At 46.6% G+C, this 26881-nt stretch overlaps 1 protein-coding gene across 8 annotated transcripts in view; it reads right to left on the bottom strand.

Annotated features, from left to right (window-relative positions):
• AKAP13 (A-kinase anchoring protein 13) overlaps positions 1–26881 on the bottom strand; it is a 184537-nt gene that overhangs the window by 82051 nt on the left and 75605 nt on the right. For 6 of the 8 annotated variants that reach the window (XM_079763884.1, XM_079763881.1, XM_079763883.1 and 3 more), the window contains exons 5-8: positions 23105–23288; positions 13605–13803; positions 8718–11820; positions 3910–4043 (exon numbers count right to left, since the gene is read on the bottom strand). In XM_079763884.1, the coding sequence (XP_079620010.1) occupies positions 3910–4043; positions 8718–11820; positions 13605–13803; positions 23105–23288 (3620 nt within the window). Of the gene's footprint in view, positions 1–3909; positions 4044–7687; positions 8293–8717; positions 11821–13604; positions 13804–23104; positions 23289–26881 lie in introns of those variants that run through there. The other 2 variants (XM_079763888.1, XM_079763889.1) reach the window with 2 other exon arrangements.

Genomic DNA, 26881 nt, shown 5'->3' with positions numbered 1-26881 from the left:
GCCTGATATACATTAACTCACTGAGGGGAGACAGGACAGAACAAAGGCAAACTGAGAATCTTCAAACCAGGAAGTGTGTAAGAGGGGATAATGTTGAATATTAAACTGTAACTTAATGTTACAGCTTTTGGCAATACTTAATAACAAACCACAACCGTACTGTGTATGACTCAATGACCTGGCCTCCTAAGCCGCGGGCTCCACGTCTGAACAATTTTCAGCCCAGTGGAGGAACATCTGTTAGGACCATCTATAGTCTACGGAGAAACCTGCAGCAGTAATCACATAAATGTGTTTTCTCTGAAAAATAAGCAAGCACTAATCTTGCTATTGCCCAATTCCTTCATGAATCATGATTTTCAGCATTATTAGCCTCTAAAGTAAGAGCTCATTTATAGCACAACATGTCAAGCAGGTTAAGGAATGAAAAAAAATCACTCCTCAGGTTTGTATGACAGGTATCAGACGACTGAACTAAAAGCAAACAGGAACCTAATTGTACTTGGTAGTGCCACACTCAACCGAGGTCCCTGTCTAGTGACAATAAATACGTTGAGAAGGTTACCAAACAGGAAGACTTCTAAAAGAATTTAAAATAGAGTCCTTATTGACGTATGCTAGAAAATGGCCATAAATGCACCAGCAGAGCGTCATATACACAAATTCTTCCTGTTTTACCTTTAGAAGAGGATGATTCAGTGAAACAATGATTCGATGAAGCAAGGCCTGGCCTATTCCCAAGGCCAACACAGGGACTGGGCATGTGTCAGAAAGATCGGATTAAATAATATTAAACAAACGCCACTCCACCCTCAACTACAACCACAAGCTCAAGCAACCCTTTCAGACTGCAAACAGATTCCAGAGGTTAAAGCGAGAGGAGAAACGGAGGAGGACCCTGAGCTGTGGAGAAGCTAAGTCACACAGCTAGTTCGGAGAGACACAGACCGGAGCTCTGCCTTCCTGCTTGCTGTTAGTAACTAGAGCGCTCACCACGAAACCAATGACCAATATAGAAAACAAGCCTATTTGCTCTTTCTTTTCATCCACTGATGCGCAATATTCTCTAGGCCAGGAGCCCACTGCCTGTTTTCTGTACAGCCTATGACAAAACCTAAAAGCGGGTTTTACATTATTACATGATTCAAAACTATTATCCAAAAAAAGAGTATTTTGTAACACATGAACATTATATGAAATTCAAATTTTAATGTCTATAAATAAAGCTTTTTCTGTGTGTGTTTTTTTGTTTGTTTGTTTGTTTTTTGGTAACCCTCACTTGAGGATATTTTTCCATTGATTTTTAGAAAGTGGAAGGGAGGGGCCTGCAGGCTGGGGGCAGCTCCTGCGTTGAGCGTCTGCCCCCCAGTGGTCAGTGCGCATCATTGCAACCGGTCGTTCCGCCATTTAGTCAATTGGCATATTAGGCTTTTATTATATAGGACTAGGAGCCCGTTGCAGGAAGATTCCTGCAAGCGGCCGCCTCGGCCAGTGCGCTGTCCCTCCCCGTCCCGCACGCTGCCGCCCGCCCTGCCCGCGCTTTCCCTCTGGCAGCCGTCTTGCTTTCCGCTTTCCCTCTCTCTTCCTTCTATGCTGTCTTCAGTCTTCACTCCTCCCTCCCTCAGCGAATGCAAATTAACTGCCCTCTTTGTTGGGTTAATTTGCATACTCGCTCTGATTGGCTGTGGGCGTAGCGAAGGTACGGTCAATTAGCATTTTTCTCTTTTATTAGTGTAGATGAGGCACACTGACCAACCAGAGGAATGTGTGCCTCATTCTATGTGTGCCTTATCTTTCTCAATGCCTAAAACTATCTTTCTCAATGCCTAAAACTAGAGAACAAGAGAGATGAGGGAGCTTTTTATTTTTAAAAATGTTTTGTCTTCTTTATAATGGACAAAATACCATCACCATGGAGATATCGCTCATCAGAACGCAAGCATCGGGCTGTGCTCAGTGACACTAACCTCTGCCCTGTTGAGACGGAGGACTGGGAAACAGAGGCATTTGAATTCAAGGATATGAGTTTGTTCCTTCTCTTTTTGTAGGGGCTTCTGGAAACAAACACATGTACCCTCCCCATGCAGGGTGTGTTCTCTTTTCTTTCCCCAGAGGCAAAAGCAACATTTGTCTGAAACGCCTGCTATACAAGGAGCCACCCAGGCATTAGTCATGAGTATTATCTGCAATAGGAGCGGGTTAGAACAGTCAGCACCTCCCTCCCCATGCACTCCAATAAAACCAGGCTTGTTTATCACAGTTCAGACACTGGAAACAGTTGGGGAGGGTGCCGTGCTGTTTACCTACCAGTGGAACTTAAAGAAGATATAGCACTTAGCCCTCTGAAGAACAAAACCAGTGCCCCATCTGGTCTAGACTAGGAGGACTGATTTTCTGAGAGGCAATATAATTGAGTGCAGTAACTTGATTTTCAGTTTCTGAAAGGTTTTTGTTTTTCTTAAACCAGCGTGGAATCTCAAATTGAAAGCAATGTTTCTCTCTACAAGTTGAAGTTCCTTGTTTTTAAAATTCATAGCTTTAAAAAAGAAGTAATTTCAAGAACCTGAAGGAAAGCATTTTAAAACCTACTGAATGCTAAATACAGAATTGCCATATGACCCAGCAAATCCACTACTAGGTATATGAAAACGTATGTCCATACAAACTTGTATGCAAGGTTGCATAGCAGTATTATTCACAATGGCCAAAAAACAATCCAAATGTACAACAAAATGTGGTATATCTCAGAATGGACTATTACTTACCAAGAAAAAGAAATGAAATACGGATCAATGTTACATGGATGAACCCTGAAACACTATGCTAGGGAAAGACCCACATACTGTATAATTCCATGTATATGCAATGCCGGAATGGACAAATCCATAGACAGAGAGAGGATTAGTGACCACCAGGAGATGGGGGAGCATGGGTGGACTGCTAATAAAGCGGGGTTTAAAAGAAAAAGTGGTGTTTCTTTTGTGGGATAACCATACTGTCCTAAAATTAGATAGTTGCACGACTCTCTAAAGCTATTAAAAACTACAAAATTGTGCATTTTACTTGAATGAGTATGATTTCATAGTATGAGAACTACATCACAATAAAGCTGTTATAAAAAAAAAAAAATCTAGTCCTAGTCATTTTGCTCAGTGGTTAGAGCGTCAGCCCGAGGGCTGAAGGGTGTTTGAGTCCGGTTAGGGACACGTACCTCGGTTGCAGGCTTGATCTCCAGCCCAGAGTTGGTACATGCATGGGGGGCAACCAATCGATGTGTCTCTCTCACATCAATGTTTCTCTCTTTCTCCCCCCCTCCCTCCTTCCCTTCCACTCTCTATAAAAAGAAAATCAATTGAAAAAATATCCTTGGGTGAGGATTAACAAAAAGAAATAATATCTCAATAGAGCTATTATGAAAAAAAAAACACACACACACTTACTAAACATTTTTTTCCTCACTAAAAATGACATACTTCATATTGCAGACAGATAACATTGAGCTGTAAGTTAAAATCTCATTTTTGCTGCTATCAGTTTCTATATACAGAAAAAGAAAGGATCAGGTTTAAAAAGGGCTAACATCCCTTTGGTAATTCTCGTTTTGTGACACATTAAACTTGATGACTAACTGAAAGATCTTGTGCTCAAAGGGAAAATAAAATCTTTTCCATTACCATCGCCAAGGGACCCACTCGGGAAGGCCCATTACAGAACTCGCCCGTGGTGTACACCACTTATGAAGGCTTACTGCATGCACATCCACGGTTATATGTCATGGAACAAGAGAGAAAGGGAAAATAACACTACTGTGAAAAAGAAAATCCCACAAACAAAAAAACAAGGCCGTAAATCAGACCCGCCAGACCACGCTAAACAGAGTTTGTGCCGGTGAAGATCGAGGCCACTCACCGTCTGCGTCTTCAGGCCTTGTCTCGTCCCCGAAGGTGCAGCTGTGTCGCCTCCAGCCACCTCTTCAGACACTGAACTCTGCCTGGGATTCCTCAGAAAGTCCACCTCGTCATCAGCCTTGGTGTCTGGCATTTCTGAAGAGAACACGAGGGTTACAAAGTGGATCTGAAAAATTGATTCCTGTGCCTTACTATTTACACAACACGCTCCAGGTTTCGTGTGTTTTTGTGTGTTTTGTTTTGTTTTTTTGCTTTGGGGCTACATGGAAAAGTTGGTGTCATTTCTGACCCTATGCTGAGCTATTCCTTTATGACATGGTTGCATGGTTCTCCCTGGCTTTCGTATGGGTTTGTAGGTAAGGGAAGGTCCAATTCAATGTTCATTGAACTTCCGTTTTCACCACAGACTTTTCATGACAAATCGGAGTGTAGTGCTGACTTACATATGCTCCAAGGTAACAGATTAACAGCTGAAGCTGGTGGTCCACCTTGACCATCATCCAAGAGGCAAGAGATGCTTGCATTTGTACAGGACAAAAAAGAAAGCACTGAGGTAAAGCCTTTGAGAAGAGTCTTTCTTTAAAAAATACTACATACAGCCTGACCAGAATGGCTCAGTGGTTGAGTGTTGACCTATGAACCAGGAGGTCATGGTTTGATTCCCGGTCAGGACACATGCCCAGGTTGCGGGCTTGATCCCCAGTGTGGGGGCGTGCAGGAGACAGCCAATCAATGGTTCTCTCTCATCTACCTATCTCTCCCTCTCCCTTCCTCTCTGAAATCAATAAAAAAAAATTTTTTAAATAAAAAACACTACATACACTCATTTACCCAGAACTGCAATTGGTAAGACTGAACTGTTCTACTAAGCTAAATTTTTTGTTTTAACTTTTGCTTCTTCCCAAATCAAGACATAATCACAAACTAGCAATTCCTATTTATTTATTTTTTTAAGAAAAAGTTTTTACATGTCTTCTCTAGAATTATGCTCAACACAGACCAAACAACAGTGGTTACCTGGCCACCATATGGTTAAGCAAATACAGGAAGGACGTGCTAAAATGTCTGAAGCAAATTTAGGCTTTGGCACTACTTTGAAGGGGACTGATGACCGAACAGGCAAAATTCACCTTGATAATCCAAACACAAATGGAACGGTCATCTCAATTTCACGTGGAAAACTTCCTGCGGTTGTTATTAATCTAGTCATGCCACCGCTCTGGCAGAGGGAACTGCTCCCTACACCAAAGAGCTGAGAGGCTTCCTTCACCAAAGAAGGGATTATATTAAACTAGTGGCCCGGTGCACGGATCTGTGCACAGTGAAAAGAAATTAATTAGAAGAAATATTTTAGTATTGCTATTCGCCCTTTATAATAGAAGTGTCAGAGATGAAAGAAAATTAGTAAAGTGTATATGAAAATATATAAATTGATTAATAAACAGTAACAACATGATATAACGAAGACATGATATAGACACAACAAAAACATGATTTAAAGACATTGATAAAAACAATGACTGATAAATTGATTCAACTCATTCTACTATCTCCCTATATACCACATTAAGAGTAAAAACACTTTCAGAGTGTTTGACTCATTTCCCTTGTGATGAAGTATTTGCAACTTTAACTTGAACGTCACACGCTCTTCGAACTCGAGAGAAAGCGACATATAACTGACCATGTCCGAAAAAGGGTTCAGGTAGGAATATTCCTACTCTGTCTAGAGTTTGTCCTTGTGATTTGTTAACAGTCATCGAAAATGCTGGCGTCACAGGAATCTGTCTTTGAATTAATTTAAATGGGAGGCCAGTGTCAGACGGGGACAAATAAATTCTTGGGATCAGAACAACCTCTCCTTCCGCAGATCCCGTGAATACTTCAGCTTCCATTATGTTAGTTCGCAATCTTTTGATAATAAATCTAGTACCATTACAAAGACCCCATGTACTATTAAGATTTCTCATTAGCATGATGATTGCACCTACCTTCAATTTTAATTTATGACATGGCATACCTGAAGGAGTAATACTATTAAGAAATTCGATGGGAGCTTTATATGTATCACGCATGCGCGAGTCAATGTTTATTTTTAAATTGCCAGTGTGTGGCATGTGCCGGCCGGCTGGTCGGATAGACAGACAGTTGGTCACTTAGCCTTTTATATATGTAGATTTTGTCCTAATAGGGCACTGTGACATGCACAAGGGTCTACTTTAGACTTAGGAAAGTTCTATTTCTATAAACAAACCTTTATAAATCTCTCCTTTCTTTGACCCTGTAATTATATAATCTTACTAGCAATTTAAAAACAGGCAAGGAAATCCGAAGAACCAAACTCAGTCCTATATTTCAAAAATGTGATTAAATTAAAAAAATCTGACTAAGCCATGCCCTAGAAGCATTCCTTGACCAAGATATTTCAAGGTGAACCAGAGTAGACTTTTTAGTGTTGTTGAGTTTTGTTTTCTTTTTATTTTATTTACTTGGGGATGTGATTTTTGGCATGACCTTGCTATCCTTTACCCATCAAGTGATAATACGGCTTTTTGGCAAGCACTGGCCAGTCTCGACGGTAAACAGTGATTACTGACACTTGACTGGCCCTGCTCACTGAGGTACAAGCAGTTTCCCACAGACCTGTGCCCAGCGCTCTCGGGGCAGGCCCAGCCCCTCTTTCTAACCAGAAGTGTGTGTTTTCCCCCCTTTCAATTTCTATTTGGCTTAATCCACAGCAGCGAACAAAAAAACAGAAGCCAGGGCCATGGGGCTCCTTCCCAATCAGCAGGTAAACGCAGGTCCCCTCACTCAGGCAACAGGCTGGTTACACTCATGAACGGAATACGAACCTCCTAGAAAATACCCTTTTGCTCTGAGATCACACTCTGGGGCTTTTTTCCAGGGCGATGTGACCAGGGGCTTTCCCCAATCCGGGCCATTTTCTGAAGAAAGCAGAGATTTTGATCACTGGCCACGTCCCTCTGTAATTTGAGACCATGGGCACTGAGCACATATGACTCCTCTTGGGAACTGAACAAGTCGCTCGCCCACACACATCAACCAACAACCCCAAACCCAGAGATACTGGTGAACTGGCGTTCGCCTCATTTTCCTTCCTGAAACTTTAAGATCTTTGCTATACCTACGTGGTAATAAATACCGAAGTCTGAAATTCTCCCTGGTTTATACCTTTTCTCAGAGGACACTAGAGGCACAAAGCTCATACAGTTCACATTGCCTCGCGTTAATTTTTACTGAGCCAGAGAGAGAAATCATTCCGGCCCATTGGCCAAAGGCGCAAGCACCCAAAGGAAAGGAACACAGCCAGGCGTCAGCTTACAGCCATTCCCATTCTTCCGAAATGTCAACCTGCCCGGCCCCCAAAATAGACTTGTTTTTGTGCCTTATTTTAAAGAGTAGAGACCTTCTCACTGAGACAGCAGCCAACAGATTTCTCCCACTAACAATATAAAACATTAATAAAATTAAATCCTAAAGTCACCAAAAAATGCTACCGAAAGTTTCTTCAATACCTCAATTGAATTTTTTTTTAAAAAGGTTATAAATGATTAACAATGCTTTTTCGGGGAAATGACAATTGTGTTTGCCCTGCTCTATTTCCTAAGCAACGCCTTTTCGAGTTCTGTTTGTTCATTTCTCTACACACCCCACCCCCACACTCTTAACTCATACTCCACTTAAAGGCATTTTCAAAAATTAAGAAAAAGCATCAAAAACACAATCCAACAATAAAAACAAAACAGGCTAGGTCTTACCTACAACAGCCTGGGGTCAAACATGGAGACGGGTCCTCTGTCTACACCTGGGAACGGGTGGTGGGATCAAAGCGAACCGAACTGACCTTGACAGGTTTCGGGAGTAACACGGAGCCTGACTCCAGCTTCAGCTCCGGGCCACTCCCAGGGAGAAGTTTTACTCCGAGAGCTGCTTTCGCTGCGCAGCGGTGGTGCTCTGCTCTGTGGGCATGGAGCAGGCTGCCGGGTGAGCAATCAGCTCCCTGCAGCTGCTTCACCGAGATAAGCAGACACCACGTCTGCCCGGTGACAGCAGCTCACAGACTGCGCTGGGGCGGAAATCCTGCATCCGATGCCTGCACCGGGCAGGGGCCTGCATTCCCAGACTGCTGCCCAAAAGCCACAGGCCATGGGACGCGAGGTCTGGTCCTAGAGCAGGAAGAGGAGGGGTCCCCCCCACACACACACACGCACACACACGATGACCTAATACCACCATTTGGGATGTTAGGCCATCGGCTTAGACTGATACTTACAGCTAAGTTATTCATGAAACCACTCTGACTCTAAATTTGCTCAGAACACAGACTAGGACAGGGGAAGGAGGAGTTTCAGGCTTGTAAATGAAACACTCTTTTTTCAGCACTGTCTCTGATGGCTCTAGAGAAAAGTCCTAAGAATACAGACACCTGCTAAATTCCTTTATCATTTTACAACAGCAGGGACCTAGCAGACATGGCGCTCCAGGTTAAGAAGACTGTACTCGCCCCCCCCCCCCCCGCACACACCCCCCCCAGGGTGGCAAACAGAGCACCTACAGACTCAGGCAATCAAGCCGGGGTCTACAATCCAGAAAGCAACATCTGTTTGGCACTGGGGGGGCGGGAGGGGGCGTGCCTCTCCTGGGGGTGGCGACTATTCATTTAGCAACCTGCCCAATGAATGCAAGACCTCTCACCAGCCAGGACACCTCTAATGCTACTTGCACATCACAGAGACAGACGCGCGAGGGAATTTGTCTCTCAGGTTAACGTCATGTTGTTTCGCTCACCTGCTGCCGGCTCAGGTCCCTGAACCGGCGGAATCATCTTCTCTGGCTCCTCCCTCGCAGCAAAACGCCCGGCAGGGCTCCCAGGTGTACTGCCCGCTGCTGGGGTCCCCGCAGGCAGGAGGGCGGGCACTTTCTGGGCCGAAGCGCTCTCCAGCTCATCAGCCCCTGGTCCTGACTCTGCAGGACCCGACGGTGGCATGTGACTGATGTCCCCCTCTGTGAGCAGGGCCCCTGAGGCCTTGACTCGCTCGATGACGGCATCGACTATACGACTCGCAGCCTCCTCGATGGAGTCTCCTCTCTCAGGCAGGTGCCCGGCCTCGGCAGACGCAGCATGAGGGACAGGGGGAGCGCCCCTGTCCCTGCTGGGGGCCTTGTCATCACTGGTGGCGAGCCCGGTCTCTGCGGGGCGCTCCTTGGCAGTGTGCTGCAGGGGGACGGAGCGTGTGCCGTCCATCGGGGCCTCCTCGGAGGCATCCCTGCTACAGCTGAGGTGGGCTCCCTCCAGCTTCCCTTTGTCCCAAACAGGAGGCACCGTCTCTGGGGTTGCGGCACCCTGGAGGTCAGCCCCACCTTGGTCTGGTAAGGCTCCTGGCAAAACCTGGATCCCATTCTCGTGGCTCAGCAAGCCTTCCGGAACGGGGAGGTCTTGGGCACTGTGGGATAAGGCCGTTCCTCTGGCTTCCGCAGTTCCATGTAGAGCGTTACCCCCTGCGACATCCAGTGCCATGTTTCCCCTCGCCGCGCAGGCAGCCGTCTCTCCCTGGGCTTGAGTGTCTGTCACTCCATCCACCGCAAAAGGTCCGTTGCAGTCAGGAGCCCGAGATGCATCTGGTGACAGACCCGGCGGCGGCGGCGAGCTGCTCTGCTCTGCACCCACGGCTTCCTGGCCCGAGCCTGCAGCCAGCCCTGCTCCTGGTGGCACCGGGCTCTGGGCGGCCCCACCTTCAGTCAGCAGTGAGGCTGGTGGGGCCACTTCCTTGTTGTGTTTAGCTTCTGCGTTCAGACAGGCCGAGGGTGTGCCCCGGGAACCACCGCGTTCAAGTGCCGTGTCCCGGGCACAGGCAGCTGAGCCAGGTTCTCCCTGGACCCCTGGGAACTCCTGCCCCGGAGGGTCTGGCCCCTGCTCTTCCCGCAGCGCCCCTGAAGGACGAGTGTCTTCCTTGGTGGAGGAGCAAATCACTGCTTTAAGTCTGTCACCTTGTCCCTGAGCTGCAGAGCTTTCTGGAACCACCGGGTTGTTTCCTTCTTCAGTCACATTGGAATCAGAGGCCAAAGGGGCGTCAGCCACACGGAGCCGGGAGGAGTCGGGGCCCCCCTCCATGTTCCTAGCTTCAGGGGCTGCCGGGAGGCGGGGGCCCTCCTGCTCCCCACCGAATCCTAGAGGACTGGCGTTCCCCATGCTGGGCGGAGGGTCCGGGGCAGTGGCGGGGGTGGGCAGGCCTGCGGCACGGTCTTCTAGTGGCTGCTTATCTGGATCACTCCCACCTCCGCCATCTCTCCAGTCTGTGGCGGGACGTGGCTGGGGAGTTGCTGTTCCCTTTTCATTCTGGGAGGGGACAAGGGAAAGGGCGTCGTCTTTCGTTACTGATTCACTGCCTGGACTGCCTGCCGGAGAGAAAGTCCGGCCTGCTGTCCCCGCCTGGTCTGGCTCTGGCCCTCGCTCTGCTTCGGGGAGAACAGCGTGTGGCTGCGGCCCCACTTCAAGCGCATTTGTGAGAGGCGTTTCCGAGTTCAAACCTCCTGTTTGGCCCTCTCTGTCCAAAACTTCAAGGAGACAAACACCCACATCTTCCGGGGTGTCCCTTCCAGGGCCAGGGGTGACGGTGTCAGCCTGTGGGCCTTCCGGGCAGACGGCAGCGGGCGGGGGCTGTGCGTGGGGCGGGCCCGGGGCGGGGCCCACGGGCTGGGTCACTGTGTCACCACGATGCTCTGCAGCCCGCGCACCACCAGACGCCCCTGCGCTCTGTCCACCTGCAGAGGCAGCTCGCGGTTCCTCGTCTGCAGGTGGGGAGCAGGTGGGCGGCTTGTCGTCCTGGCTCTGAAGATGAGGTGAACTCGTTTCTGCTTTCTCCTTCGGCAGAGCATCTTTCTGAGGCCGGGGGACGGTTAGATCAGTGGGTGACACGGCCCCGCCCGTGCGCGCTAAGGGAGCGTCCTCTGGGACGCCGTCTGACATCTTGCCAATTGCAGCAGCTGGAACGATGGCAGGGCTCTGATCACCAGCACTCGCGTCACGACGTCTGGAAGTTTCCGTTTCGGCAGTTTTTTCAGTAGGGGCTCCTCCATTACTCAGCACAAGGACCGACTCAGCCGGCGGGTCACCGTCCAGGGAGCTGGTGGCGGGCACGCGGTTTGGAACCATGGCTGTATCCACCGGCTTCCTTGTGTCTGTGACGTCAGAGGCGGCAGCTGCACTGACATCAGAGTTCTCCGGTCTTTCCTGTGTCCTTTCCCCAGCTTCCAGCACCTTCTTCTGGGTGGTGGCATCTGGGTGCATGAGACCACGTTCCGTCCCCTCTGCAGTGTCTGGGACACCAGCACCTACTGCTGAGCTGCCTCCCTGTTCACCTGCAGGGACATGCGGGGCCGGGCCTGACTCCATGAGGGTGACCCCCGGCAGGGCAGCCCCCCCACTGCTCAGAGACCCCGGGGCTGTGGCCACTGTGGCAGAGGTGGCTCTAGTTTCTTCACTTCCGATGTCACAGGGTGGAAGGCCTTCTGTCCCCTTCTCCCCACAATCAGACCTGCTCTGAAGGCAGCTTTGGGGATTAGACAGAGTCTCAGAGTCCACGGCAGGCTCCGCCTCTTCCTCTTTTCTCTCCACGCCTTTATTTTTCTTCCTACAGGAACAATCTGTGTTCTCTTCCTTGCCAGCGCTGGAGAAGTCAGAGGGACGTTCCGCCTGCGCAGCCGGGATCCCGGGGCCGCACGGAGAGCGCTCGGCGCCGGCAGGAGGAGAGGGAGGCTGCGGGCTGTCCATGGACGCTGCTGCACGGGGAAGGAACGAGCCCTCGGCATCTTGGGCAGCGAGCAGACCTGAAGGATCCTGGGCTGCCACCATTAAGGGCATAAGATTGTCCATCTGCTTGAGGTTTGTTTTCTACAAGGAAATGAAAGAAAATGTTTAAAAACTGCTCATGGGAAAAGATGTCACTGACACCTATAAACAAAAATCTAGTTGGAGAAAACGGACGACCATTCCAGCTCTTCTGAGGATGCACCATGAGCTGATCCAAGTAAATACAGAGACGTTTTCTCCTGTTCTCGGTATCACTTATAGCTCCATAGCCGCTAGTATGATAAAAATAAACAATAATATAAAAGGTGAGCCCAGCCAGTGTGACTCAGTGGTTGAGCATGCACTTATGAACCAGGAGGTCATGGTTCGATTCCCGGTCAGGGCACTTTCCTGGGTAGCAGGCTCGATCCCCAGTGGGGGGTCTGCAGGAGGCAGCCGATCAATGATTCTCTCTTATCACTGATGATATCCCAATGATTCGGGATTTCACTAACTGTTCCATCCTCCTCAGGAGAGGCCACAAATGGGTTAAATAAAAACTACAGGATTGCTCCCTAAGGATGTCATTTTGATCAAGATAAAAAAGAAAGCTGGTTTCTCTCTCTCCCTCTCTGAAATCAATAAAAATAAAATAGATAAATAAATACGTAAACAAAAGCTTCTGTGCTATGCTCCTTCGCATATTCAAAATTAGCTTGCTTCCAGTTCCTGTTGAAAGCGTAACCATTTCCTAAAAATTACGAAAGCAGCTCATTAAATTTAATAACAGCAGAACATGACAGAACAGAGACTGGCAGAAACAAGTGGCATTTCTTTAAAAACGTTAGATGCTCCTAACACATGCATCCTTGGACAGTTTGAGTATCTCATGTTTTTTTATCAACTATTCCCATACCTTAAGGTAGCTTTAACACCTGCAAACTGATATTTTCAGTTGGACTCTGATTCACCCAGGAAGAAAAGGCCTCAGGAAAGCCCGACTTCCTGGCAGTCATTCACAGGAAAATAATATGACACCTGTTCTGGAACAAACACGATTGGGAAAGGCAGAGGCAAGCTCCTCATCCAACTCCACAGTGAAGTGTGTTGGCCTGCTGGCCTCAGAAATAAGGCCTGCTCCCAAAGAAGCTTCTGGCACTGAGCTGACCCTAGGTGACCTTAAATGAAATTATTGCCCAGCTTTTTCCAAATCAAATCATCTCTGAAATCAACTGGGTGGAAAAATGATCTAAACTTAGCCTTTCAGATGTTATGGCCGGAGAGCGGTACCCACATGACGTTCGTATTATCCATAATCAAAGCTATCAGGGAGTCTGTAATGTTTTTATGTCTGGCAACAACTTCATCTTGGAGGCCTTGAGTGGATTATAAAATCTTTATTTTTTTTGGTGATCTTTGTACCATATAACTATCGATTCAAATACAGCAGCACTATCATCACTCATCTAAAAAGTTGTGAAAAGGCTTTCTTCTGAGGAAATCTGGTTCTTGCTCTTTAGCAACAATATCAGAAGCTACTTTGCCCATTTAGTTTTATAAAGTTAAACCAATAAATTTATAAAGATAAACAGACAAATTTCCTTCCATGCCAGGAAAATTTAGTTCTGGTTGTTACATATTTCTATATCTGCAATGTGTCTGTGTATCTTTCATTATTACAAAAACGTGGCAAAATCCAATGAAAAATTCTCTCAGCCTCCTACTGCTACAAACCCAACACTATTTCTCATCTATAAGCAGAAAACTGCTTTATTTACAGGTTTCGCAATCTTTAAGGGAAGCGTTTTGGTTTTAAATATAGCCAAGGTTCACTGGGGGAAGGAGTGAGGGCACAAAGGCCTTAAAATGGAAATTTGCTGCCTTACCATCAGCTGCTGTTGGATGTTCATAAGTTTAAAAATGTGCCCAGTGCAACTGTCCGCAGGAAGTGGGGGTTCATGGTGAGCCTGGGTCTCTGAGGTTAATGTGTAGACATCCAGCTCTCGATGGTGCCTCACAGAACAGTCTCCACAGGGAATTTCATAGGATAAACTGCTCCAGGAATCGGGTTCTCCAGCATTCTCCCTGTAAGCAAGCAGCCTATGGTTAATACAGCTCCGTCCTGCCTCCCAGGCACAGGTTTAACCCTAAGACTCACGTAGTATTGCCACCCTGACTGCCTTTTTTTTTTTTTTTTAATTGATTCCCGAGAGGAAGGGAAAGGGAAAGGGAGGGAGGGAGGAGGGGAGAGAGGGGGAGAGAGAGAGAGAGAGAGAGAGAGAGAGAGAGAGAGAGAGAGAGAGAGAAACATCAGTGATGACAGAGAATCATTGATCAGCTGCCTCCTGCATGCCCCACATTGGGGATCGAACCCACAACCTGGGCATGTGCCCTGACCGGGAATTGAACCATGACCTTCTGGTTCATAGGTCAACACTCAAGTACTGAGCCATGCTGGCCGGGCCATCTGGTTTGGACAGTTCCCCAGTGATTCGGGGTATCACTAATTGTTCCATCCTCTCCACGAGAGGCCACAAGTGGGTTAAATAAAAACTACAGGATTCCTCCCTAAGGAATTTTGATCAAGATAAAAAGAAATCTGGGTTCTTAAAAATAGTTAATGTTATGCTAACAACCCAATAATGAGGAAATGTTAAGGAGGATGACTCTAGCCTGGTTTTCAACAGAAGCCAGGCTTGTTAAACATTTCTCTTAAAATTGGCTACACCATAGACGGTTATATTGGGTATGGAAGGACCTATCACTCCACCCATGCAATGCAAGGGCACTCCAACTGTTGTTAACCTTAGGTGGAGGAAGCACATTCAAGATTCTTAAGTCATCACACAGGGAAAACCACTCCAATGACGTATCATGTTCTCCTTGTCAATATGATGATCAAATCCTATTCTGAATGAAGCCTTGGTTACAAGAATTTCGAGTTCAAGTTTTTTTCATTAAAAGACAGAACTTTGCCGAAACTGGTTTGGCTCAGTGGACAGAGCGTCGGCCTGCAGACTGAAGGGTCCCAGGTTCAATTCCGGTCAAGGGCATGTACCTTGGTTGTGGGCACATCCCCAGTAGGGGGTGTGCAGGAGGCAGCGGATCGATGTTTCTCTCTCACTGATGTTTCTAACTCTCTATCCCTCTCCCTTCCTCTCTGTAAAAAATCAATAAAATATATTTTTTTAAAAAAAGAAGCACCCTCTTTTAAAAATAAATAATAAATAAATTAAAAATAAATAAAAGACAGAACTTTGCTCAACTCATATCATTACAAATATACCTACCTTCTGTACAAATAAAGCCGACAAAGGTACAGGGATGTGAAAAAGCATTTCTCAGCTAAACCTCAAAACATGAAACATCATCGATCCGCTGCCTCCTACACCTCCCCTAGTGGGGATCAAGCCAGCAATCCGGGCATGTGCCGTGACCAAGAATCAAACTGGTAACCTCTTGGTTCCTGGGTTGACACTCAACTACTGAGCCACTCAGGCTGGGCTGTAAATTTAACTTTGAAGCTTGGTTTGATAATGTGACTAACTCTAATTAACTGTCTGACAGACATTACTGGCATATCTGCTTACTTAGATTAGCACATATAGACATCTATAGATATAAAAGCCTAAGCGACCAAACGACCGGTTGCTATGATGCGCACTGACCACCAGGGGACAGACGCTCAACGCAGGAGCTGCCCCCCTGGTGGTCAGTGCACTCCCACAGCAAACCTCCTGCATCCGGCCAACCTCCCACGGTCCTTCCCCCCAGCCGGCTGCCCCAATCACAGGCCAGGCGGAGGGACCCCACCTGTGCACAAATTCGTGCACTGAGCCTCTAGTTCTCCAATAAGCAAAAAGCCTTTGATGGCATAACTTGCTCTACTTACCACCACTCTGGACGCTCTTTGTTAAGGCAGAAACAAAAAGTGATACAGTCCCTTCCCAGCAAAATTACTTTCTATTAACCTTCCCTTTCTAATACGTAAACCTTGGGAAATTCCCTTCTGCAACAACCACCTATTGACCATCTACCTCTCCCATGCTCTCCTTCCAGAGGAATGTGCTTCTGTTGCTATAATTACTTCCAAGAGCTGACCCTCCAGGCTCCCAATTCACTGTCCCTGTGGCCTTTTCTTGCTTCCTAGCCCGCCTAGAGACCAAAGACTATTCACTGCAATTCTTCTCCCACGGCAATTCTCCCATGAATACTGACTCTCCTCCAACCTATCTGGTCGGCGGGTCTGGGTGTACCCACGTGTTCAGCAAGTACTCACATGCCAGGCCCTATTCCCATGTCCTGCGGGAGTTTATCTCTGTAGCAAGGGGGACAAGAGCATTCAGGTAAATAAAACACCTAGGATTCTGGAAGACAGCAAGAGCCACGTAGAAAGATAAAGCAGGTATGAGGGCTGCGATTTTAAATATGGTGGGTCAGGGAAGACCTCGCTGAGGTAACACTGAAGCCAGTACATTTTCTGCTGGGTTCAGTACTGTGTAAACCTTTACTGGGCCCACTAATAAAATCTGGCAGAGCTCTATGTAAAAGAATATTCACTGCAACTTAAAGTATAATTGTATTAAAAATTAGAAGCAACCTAGCCAAGTCAGTAATTAGAGGGCAGTTGGTTAAATTAAAGAACAGATCTACAGACTATTAAAAAATAGCCATTAAAAAATAAAGCGAGTGCATGAAAAGGCCAGAATTTGTACCCAGACTTTCCACTTCCACAGTGATACCCCCCTCTATAGTAGTTTCAAACTTTGACCACATTCAAATAATATAAACTGTAAGTCTGATATAATATTTATGAGAAGCTAATCAGGTATGCTAATTAGGTTCTGTTATCATAAATTTTACAGGATCCAAAGCAAGTTTTCAACTGTAGGAAACCACAATCAAGAGGCCATTCCTCAGACACTGGGGTTATCGGACCCAAACTGACTATCCACATCTGGTTCCTAAAGTCAGGATTCATGTATGTGGTACAGTAACATTCAATAAGCCCAGAGTGAACGCCAACTAACTTCCCAGTGTCCTGGCTGCTATGCACCAATCCACAGCCACCCAGCCTCTGCTTCTTACCTTGTCCAGCATGGCGCAACTCACAACAAAGTTCAAATTTGATGTTCACATACTGTCAAACCCTGTCAAACCAACTGCAGACAAAAACAACACATTTTTTTTCTAGTACTAACAACACTAGTCATTCAGGGGAAGTTCAAAGATACATCGGTTGAGGTACAACAAAAAAGTCCGATCGAATGTCAGAGAATAAACGACGAAGACCAACAAGGTGTCAGTTTGTACTCACTTGTGGCTGCCCACGCACCACGAATATCGCAAGCCCATTCTACTTGGGTCCGGGCCTCACACTGCAGCTTTAAGAGAGGAGAGCCGCGGCCAGGTCGGCCCTGCCCAAAGGCGTGTTTTGCTGTCTCCTTCTGACAGGAAGTGCAGCACCTAGTTCCTTATTTGAGGGCCGCTGCAGTATCTTTCACGAAACCACATCACCATCACAGTGCCAAGCCTCAAGGAGTCCTACCAACTCAACCACAACGCCACTAAAATGGAGCAGGAGAAGCTAAATTGAGGGGTGGGGGGAGGGAATCAGTGACACCCCGAAATGAACAGGAGGCTACTCACTGTGGGGAACTCATTGCTAGGCTAGTTATGGATTAATGTACATGCAAATTCACTAGAAATTTTAGCACTGATAACTTTCTCTCTTCCCTCTTTTTTTTTTTTGGGGGGGGGGGGGCAGTTACTTCCATTTCTCTGAAGCTCAATGCCCTCATCTGTAAAGTGAGAATGCCAAGTTCATTGTGAGATCAAATGCATGTGAAGGGTTGGCATAGGGCTTGGCCCTCCCAAAGTGCGATTGGCTGCTGTAGTTCTAATGAACAAAAAGAAGGGAGTTTCTGAGTATGAGTCATTAAAAATAAAAAGGCACAGGAGCCTTGGAGGTAACTGTCAGGCAACTACACAGGTGCCATCCTAAACTATTTACTCCAGAAAACTTGAGAGGAAAATGGGGCTTTAATTCCCTAGTGTTTCAAGGGATAGCATTCCAGCTGGGGGTGGCACCGACCTGACAGAAGTATGTCAGAAACTGATGGTGGAGCAGCCAGGCCATACTCATTCATTTAAGGCTGAGGATCACCTTATTGCCCATGAATCTTCGTTCCTAGCTCTCCAAATAAAGGGGCCGCTACGTTCCTAAGAACTGCACGAGCATGCTCTCATTTAATCTTTTGCTGTTGTTAATCCTCACCCAAGGGTACTTTTTCCATTGACTTTTTTTATTTTTAAAAAGAGTAATTTGGGGGGGGGGGTGAGGGCAGCCGGGGAGTGGTCAAGGGGGGGGGGGGGGGGAAGGAGACTTATGTAATACCTTAAACAATAAAGAATTTAAATTTTAAAAAAAGAATAATTTTTACTCCTCTTAATAATAAATGCAGGTAAAATTTTCAAGTCACTTGTATGACTTCAAGGAAACTTCAAAATTGAACAACAACATCAAAAACCAATGTGTGATGGTTCGTAAAGGTTTGTGTTTTTCAGAAAATGGAAGGTGCCAACTGATCCTTCATTTGCTCACACGCAAATGTCACGTCCTATCACAGGTTCATGTTTTCTTCCCCTCAGGTCTATAGCGAAGTCAGAAATGTTTCCCAAACCACATGCTGTTGCCACGGAGAATGTGTTCTCACGGGCTAAGATGTGTAACCTCACAACTCTTTGAAGAAACACTCCGAGGCCGAAACACTCAGAGGCTGGGCATCTGCCTGCGTAGAGCAGGGAGGGAAGAGAAGTGGACCGCAGGAAGCACAAGACATATGGATCGGCTGTTACTGCAGCCCCCTTCCACCACCAATCCGTGTTCTCAGAAAGTCCAGACAGTGTAACCAAGTCCACGGGCTTAGGAGTTACAGCCTCGTTCCAATTCCCGCTCCATTACTTGCCAGCTATGGCGGTCATCTGGTGAAGTGAGGCTAAAATGCCCGCCCCTTAGGGGTTAGGGAGAGGATAAAATATATGAGAATTTATGCAAAATGCCTAGCAGAAATACAGATGGCAACTGGTGCTACTGTATAAATTCAAGCATTGTCCTCAGAAAGTGCATTTTGTAATTTCTCAGCATGTTGCCAGATAGAGAAATCCTGAAATTATTATTTGAATGGCTTTGAAAAAACAAACACACACAAAAAGAAACTATGAAATGTCAAAATTCTAAAAATGCTTCAGTGGAAAATTTAACAGAAAAGGGGGAAAAAGGTAATTGAAAACCAGATCTATGAGCCAGTGGAATCAGTTTGGTTAAAAGACTGACAATGTCACCGAACGTGACTGCTCATAAAATCCTATCAATAAAGCTTAAAAACAGCAGGCTTGTGAATCATGGCAATGTTGCCCACATAGCCTTGGGCAAGGTATTTAGCCTCCCTGGGTCTCTTTTCTCATCGGTAGAGGAGTACAGTACTGACCACACTTTAGATGTTTGCTGAGAAATTTTAATGAGAATACATGTAAAGCACCAATGTAGCAGATATTCACCATTTAATAAGTGTTACTGCCCTTCCCTCACTTTCTAGTTTCCACTCAGTTCCAGCACCGTATCTTTACTAAAAGACAAAGACCCCATCGTATGGTGAGAAAGGAGGGCAGGAAGATGGATGGATGAATACATGGATAAATGAACGGATGGACAAATGGACAGATGGATGTGGCTCAGGCTAGATGAATGCAAGGCATATTTTAAAAACCCTGGCTATTATTTTGAAGGTTCGTTTACTTCAATCTTTCCTCCCCTAAGGAAAAGCAAAAGCTCCAAACTGGTTATGCACCAGATGGGCTACTAAGGACCCACTAAAGAGTACTTGAAGGGGACCGTAAGGAGGCAATCACTATGTTAACAGAACATCTTGCTCAACTGCACTCGGCTCCATTGTGAAATACGTACACTTGAGTAGCTACTCTACCCTCTGACCTGAACCCAGGTGTCAAGTGCAAATGTGTCAAAAGAAGGACCTGAGAAACTAGAGACACTAACTCTCTGCAAGGGGCCACATCACCCACCACAGTAGACCATGACTCACGGCCTAGTGTCTGCCAGGCTGGGCCTGTGCACGTGTGTCATCCCAAACTGGGCAGATCGCTGGACTCTGGTCCTGGGCCTGGTTCTGTTACTTTTAGCCTTATGACTTTGAGAACTCACTTCATCTCTCTGGCCTCAGTTTCCTCGATTACAAAACAGGGGTATACCTACCCTCCTCACTCATTAAATTGTCGCAGGAATGAAATATAAAAAGACTGGCTAAATGTAACCGACAATACGTTGAAAGCCCTCTGATGGGTAATATAAACGTCAAGTTATGGTACTGAGACTCCTGTTTCCCTCAGGCAAGGAGAGGCTAGGACTGAATGGAAAACTTAGAGCCTTTTCCTCATCAAGTGCCAGCCATACTCTATCCCAGTGGTCTCTTCCTGAGTCTGCCAGATTTCTGCAGAGGGAATAATATGGGCCTCAGAATTCCACAGATGTGCATGTAACCGCAGCTTGATCACTTTTCTATAAAGCATTGAGCTAGTCACTGGAGTTCTCTGAGCCTTCATAATTCATCAGTAAAATACATATAATGCCTATTTAAGAAAGGCTGTTATAAGGTTGAAATGAAATATTACCTATAACATATCAACAATGCACTGCAGACATGCAATAAAGAGTTGTTGAACTGATACTGAAAATGAGATGGTTATAAGGACAAACATTTTTGCACTCGCTCTTTGGACAAATGAAATGTTTCGCCATTTTTATGTCAATACTCTACAGTTAAAACCCTTAAGAGAAATATTCCTTTTGTAAGGGTGGCCGCATTGTAAATGATTCCTTAACGACCTAGAGTTCCCTGTGCCATCAACCCAGAGGCATCGACATCACAGCCTGTGTCAGAGAGCCAAACTAATTCTTTTAAAGTGTTATCTATTTCATTTGGGAATAATTTCAAACTCTTATCAAGTAGGGACATCCAAATGCTGCCTGGAAATATTTCAAGATTTTGCAAAAATTTCCTTAATGGATGAAAAACTGATACAGACCTAGAGGGAAAGGAGGAAAATTAAGAAAAGGGCAATAAGAGAGAATATTTTTGTCAGTCACTCTGCTATGCACTCTCCATGCATTCTTTTGTTGGTGGTGGTGTTAATCCTCACTCGAGGATATTATTCCATTGATTTTTAGAGAGAGTGGAAAGGAGGGGGAGAGACAGAGAGAGAAACCTCGATGTGGGAGAGACATATCAATTGGTTGCCTCCCGCACGCACCCTGACCAGGGCCAGGAATGAAGCCTGCAACTGAGGTACGTACTCTTGATTGGAATCGAACGTGGGGCCCCTCAGTCCGTGGGCCAACACTCTACCCATTGAGCCAAACCGGCTAGGGCTCTCCAAGCATGCTTTCATTTATTTATCAAAGCAACCCATTCTTACTTGAAATTCTAGCAAAGTCTACTGATATCACAGTAAGACTGGGGGACTTAGTAAAAATCACCCCATAAGCTTTTTAAATTGTTAACTATGACCCAGCACTGTTTCTGGGCGACAGAACCGCAGCCTAGAGGAACAGCCAGAAGAACCCCGGTTCGGGCTGGACCTGCAGCGCCGCGCTCACGCTCTCCGCTTGCGGTCCTCTGTGCGTGTTTCCGAATCTGCCTTTCCCCTTCCTTACGGTGGGATGAGTGGCCTTCCCACATAACAGGGGCAGCACTGTGAAGCAAGCCCAGCCTCTGCTCCAAGCACACACACTCGTTTCCTTTAAGCTGTGCTGCAACAGGTCTTGTGACACCCTCACCGAGCATATAATGCAGCTGTGGTAACCACTTCATTTCCCCATTTGGATGGCAATCCTTAACCAACCCCGCCTCCCAGCAAAAACCCTGGGCCCTAACGTCACATTTAGGGGAACTGCGTTGGGACCGCCTGATAGTTATACTAAGGCACTTGTTTCAGCTCCTGGAACGAGGCCCGTCTTCCGGAGGCCAGGAGGCGCGCAGCAGAGGGAATCCAATCACCGGCCAGATGGGAAGTGCGCAGGAATGGAGCCCATCGCTTCTGGAATACTGTCATGGGGAGCTCAAGTCTCCACAGCTCATTTGAGATGCAGGGCGCCCGCCCCTCCTCCCGTCACTGTATCTGCAGCGCCCATGACAAAGCCTTCTGCTAAGAACCTTCTGTCTGGCTCAACTGGGAAAGCCGTAAGCGTGGCACGTAACGCAGAAACAAACAAAACAGCTGTTTATATGACAGTGAGAAGCATTACATTCAGACATCTCTTCTGGGCCTTAGTACACTGTCCCACACTCACAGCTAAAAACAGTCAACTATAAACTGCAACTAAATGAAGTCTACCATGAGCAAAACATCTGAGAATTGGGGAACACTGACTTAATTTCCAAGGATCCCTCAACTGCTCAAGACCATAGAGCCAAGGTTCATTCTTCAGTTACGGAGCAGAAAGAAGATAATGATCATAACACAATAAAAATATATTAAATAAGAAAAACTGTACTTGAAATTTCTGCGTTTTATAAATATTCCAATGGGAAAATGTTGCCTGCTATAATGCATTTATTTTCTATTTACAAAAGAAAAAAGAATCCGAGTATTTTAACTAATAGCCTTTCTTCAGAAAACTCTCTGAAGAGTCAGACTGCATGACAACTGAAAACACACACACACACACACACACACACACACACACACACACACAGGCTTTCCTACAGCGATTTCCAAGACAACTCGGTTGCTTTTTACTGCTATTCACACGAATAGACGATTGCTCTGATTTTATTCACAGGAATTACATTCCAACCTAACCTCCGTGGTTCAGTATATTTGCTGCATGCAGTTATATCCAAGTACTCACTTCCAATGAACTCTTACAAGTGTTGAAGACATACCACAAAAAAGGTACGGCTTCCTCTTGTACTAAACAGGGATCAACTAGACACATGGCAATAGAATGCTACCCCCACAGACAAGACTTCTAACAAGAGGCAAGAGCGGCGCAGGCAGGGAGGCAGAGGAGAGGGAGATGGTGGTGTGACTTACGTGGGTCCCTCTCACAGTGAGGCAGTAGCAGGCTCACAAAGCCTCCAGCAGAAGGCAAGGCACGGAGCTGCGGTTATCATTTGTGGCAAACACAACGAGATGCCAAGTGGGTGGTACAAGCATGAATCAGGGGTGGGGCTGCTGGGGAGGGGAGGGGAGGGGAGGGGAGGGGAGGGGAGGGGAGGGGAGGGGAGGGGAGGGGGAGGGGAGGGGAGGGGAGGGGAGGGGAGGGGAGGGGAGGGGAGGGGAGGGGGAAGGCAGAGCGAGCACTTACTCGGTCAGAAGTTTGTGCAACTTGTGATGACCCCGCTGCAAGGCCAAGCTCGCAGGTGTCGCTCCTTCCTGGTTGTGGACGCTGAGCGCCCCGCGGCCGCCTGGCTTCTGCAGCAGGAGCCACGCCAACCTCAGCAGTCCCAGCCGCACGGCGAAGTGCATCAGTGTCTCGCGGGGGCCCCCATCTGCAGCCGGGGAGAAATGAGAAGAAGCCAGAGGAGAACGTGAAGAACAGCAGCAAACCAGCAGAAAGACAAGGTAGGTGAACACCACGATCTCCAAGGACCCAAGATCCTAAAGCGAAGGCCACAACATACAACATGAACAATTTTGTAGTGGCCGAGGAAAAACAGCTCTCAAGGGAAAACAGAATAAAGTTAGAAAAAACTATGAGAAGCAAAATCTCCAACAGGAGACAGTTCCACAAGAGGATCAAGCCACTTCTACATTCCAACTTAATACACCTAATTTATAAGGGCGGCTCCACACATATACTCTTTTCCTTACCAAAAAAGAGCGGGTGGCCCAGCAGGTGTGGCCCAGTGGTTGAGAGTCCACCTATGAAGCAGGAGGTCACGGTTCGATTCCTGGTCAGGGCACATGCCTGGGTTGTGGGCTCGATCCCCAGTGCAGGAGGCAGCCAGTCAATGATTCTCTGTCATCATAGATATTTTTTTCTCTCCCCCCCGCCCCTTCCTCTCTGAAATCAATAAAAATATACGTATTCTTTAAAAAGTGGATGTAGGTCACAACATGGGGATCCAACGGGAAGAGTTATTGATTTTCTTCCTTTTGTATCCGTTTAAACGCTAGTTTAAACCTACAATTTAGGGTTAATCTCTCTTTCCTCTCTATATCTATATATTTTTCCTCTGATGTTCCTTTGTATTTTTCCTCTGTTCTGAGAGTTACTCAGCTGTGTTTTCAGATCACTAACTGCATTTCCTATGATGTCAATGGGGTCCTCTGTCCCAGTCTGAATTGGATTATGCCATGGGATTCTGGATGTCCTCGCATCATGTCAGCCAACTCCCTGTCCATCTTTGCCCTCATTGTGATGGCTTTTCTGCAGATGTAATTAAAGCCCCTAATCAGCTCATTTAATAAGGAAGAGATCCCGGGTAGTCTGGGTGGGCCTGAGGCAGTTGGAAGGCTTCAAAGGCAGGGCCGGTTTTCCCCTGGAGAGAGAACCCGCCTGTGTGAGGCGGCTGGCGGTGTCTCTGCTCCAGAGCTCCATCCCGCTCCGTCTCCCCTTCCTACTGAGGACCACACTCTGGCTCACGCTGGTGACTCTGAGCTTGCCTGCCCGTGACCTTCTATTCTCGCCCTACAAATTGGGGCTTGCTTAGTCAGCCCGCACAATCACGCAAGCTAGTCCCGATAATAAAATTGTTTAAAATATATTTTTATCTGAGAGGAAGGAAGAAGGAGAGAGAGATAGAAACATCAATGATGAGGGAGAATCATGGATCGGCTGCCTCCTGCACACCCCCTACTGGGGATCCAGCCCACAACCAGGGCATGTGCCCTGACCAGGAATCAAACCGTGACCTCCTTGTTCATAGGTCGAAGCTCAACCTCTGAGCCATACGGCTGGGCTCCCTGTAATAAATCTTAATACATATTTGTCCCCCCTAATGGTTCTGATTCTCTGGCTGAAACCTGACTGACATACTCATTAAACCCATTTTTCTCCTTGCTGCTTCCTTCTCTAATTTCATTATAAGTCTGCCTTCTTCAATCTTTTAAAGGACAAATGGAAAATCTCCTCTAAATTTTTCTTTGGTTTCTTAAAGAAAATTATACGCAGAGAGCCTTCCATCTGAACACTCATTATATCTTCCCATTCCCTTCATGCTGTAATGTTATTTTGTAGGCCATATGTTGGCTGGTTGGTTTTCCTGGTTAGCCGTCCATTGGAAAAATCCCTATGTAGCCCCGCTCTTACCCACAGAGAAGGTGTAGGAAATGCCGAAGTCCCCCTTGCTATCTACTCAGATGCTGGAAGCACCTCTGTACACACGTGCCCAGATGTGCAGAGCAAGCTGATGTGCCTGGTGGGCGTTCAGCTATGAAATGCGAGCTGGCGGCATCTTCTTCACATTGCCAGAGTCTCTAACCAAGCAAAGTGCTGTAGGTTCCGTGAACAATAGGAATCAAAGCCTATGTGTACTTTTCTCACCCCCTCGATCCACCCAGAGGCCCTGCTTCAGTCATTTCCGAACCTCTATCTATGAGACGCCAATCTCCACATTCTTTCTGCTATTCTGAGCTGCCTCTCAAATACACCCGAAGCTCATGTGACGCAGGAAATCTACACCCCGTGGGGAAGAACAAAAGGCCGGTGTGAGGCGTGGGCTCTTGGGAAAATGACACTTGTAATCTTGCGACAGAATCAAGGTTTGACAGGCAACAAAGCCTGGAGGAGCTGAGGTCCTGCCATTGCTAGAAACTGCTTGTCTTGGAGTCAAGATAGTAGTAATCCTCTGTGAAGAGAAAAATCCCCCAGCAGTCTTTTCCTATTTTATTATTTTCTTTTGTAGTAGATATGACAGCTGAAAAATACACAAATGCTAGTGAGTGCAGCTAAGGAAAAATTTCCATGAAAACCTAAGGAAAAAGTTTGAAACAGGCAGCAAGTGATTATGGTTGAGGTTCTATTAACCAACATCAGACACACAGAACTGAGAACGAACAGGCTGTTTTCAGCAAAGTCTTTCTTAAACCCGTCTCCTCCTCCTCTCCACCCAAATTTCTCCTTGTGGGAGGATCCCCCCTCCCAGGACGGGGAGATTTCCTGTTCTCCTAGTCATACAATACCATGACTAAATAAGAATGAGATGTCCCCAGCATGTTTCTCCTCCTTACTTTAGTCTTCAATAGGCTCACCCTCTTACCTGAGAGGTATGCTGATTGCTACCGTACCAGGTTCTTGCAGGAAAAAAAAGCATCTTAATTCATCATTTTCACTAACCACTGAGGCATTAAAAAGCTAAAACAACTAGCCCAGTCGGTGTGGCTCAGCAGTAGAGCACTGACCCAGGAACCAACAGGTCACTGGTTCAATTCTTGGTCAGGACAGATGCCCGCGTTGTGGGCTCCATCCCCAGTAGGGGGCGTGCAGGAGGCAACCAATCAATGATTCTCTCTCATCATTTGTTTTTATTTCTCTCCCTCTCTCTTCCCTTCTGAAATCAATAAAAATACACTTGAAAAAAAGAAAAGCCCTAGCGGATTTGGCTCAGTGGATAGAGCATCGGCCTGAGACTGAAGGGTCCTGGGTTCAATTCCAGTCAAGGGCATGTACCTGGGTTGCAGGCTCGATCCCTGGCCCCGGTCGGGGCTCATGCGGGAGGCAACAAATCGTTGTCTCTCTCTCACACTGATGTTTCTCTTTTTCTTTGTCTCTTTCCCTCCCTTTCACTCTCTCTAAGAATCAAGAGAAAATATCCTTGGGTGAGATTAACTAACTACATACATACATGTATGCAATTAAAAAAAAAAAAAGCTAAAACAACTGATACTTGGTAACTCACAGGGAAGGTACCCTTACCCCACCATCTCCCTCCCCCTCCCCCATGAATCCTTACTGCATTTAAGGCAGAACTAAGGCTAAAAGAACAGTGTACAGGCTGCTTTAGGCAACTAGAGATTAAAGAACACTTAGAATTGAAATGGACGAACGCCCTCTTGCTCATGTTTAAAGTGAGGATTAACTTTAGAAATAAATTAAAGCAAAAGAGAAACAGTCTCATTATGCTGTTCTTTCCTTTTATAA

Source organism: Cnephaeus nilssonii, assembly GCF_951640355.1.
Source record: "Cnephaeus nilssonii genome assembly, chromosome: 24".
Taxonomy (NCBI): domain Eukaryota; kingdom Metazoa; phylum Chordata; class Mammalia; order Chiroptera; family Vespertilionidae; genus Cnephaeus; species Cnephaeus nilssonii.
This window is presented reverse-complemented; position numbering and strand designations above follow the sequence as displayed.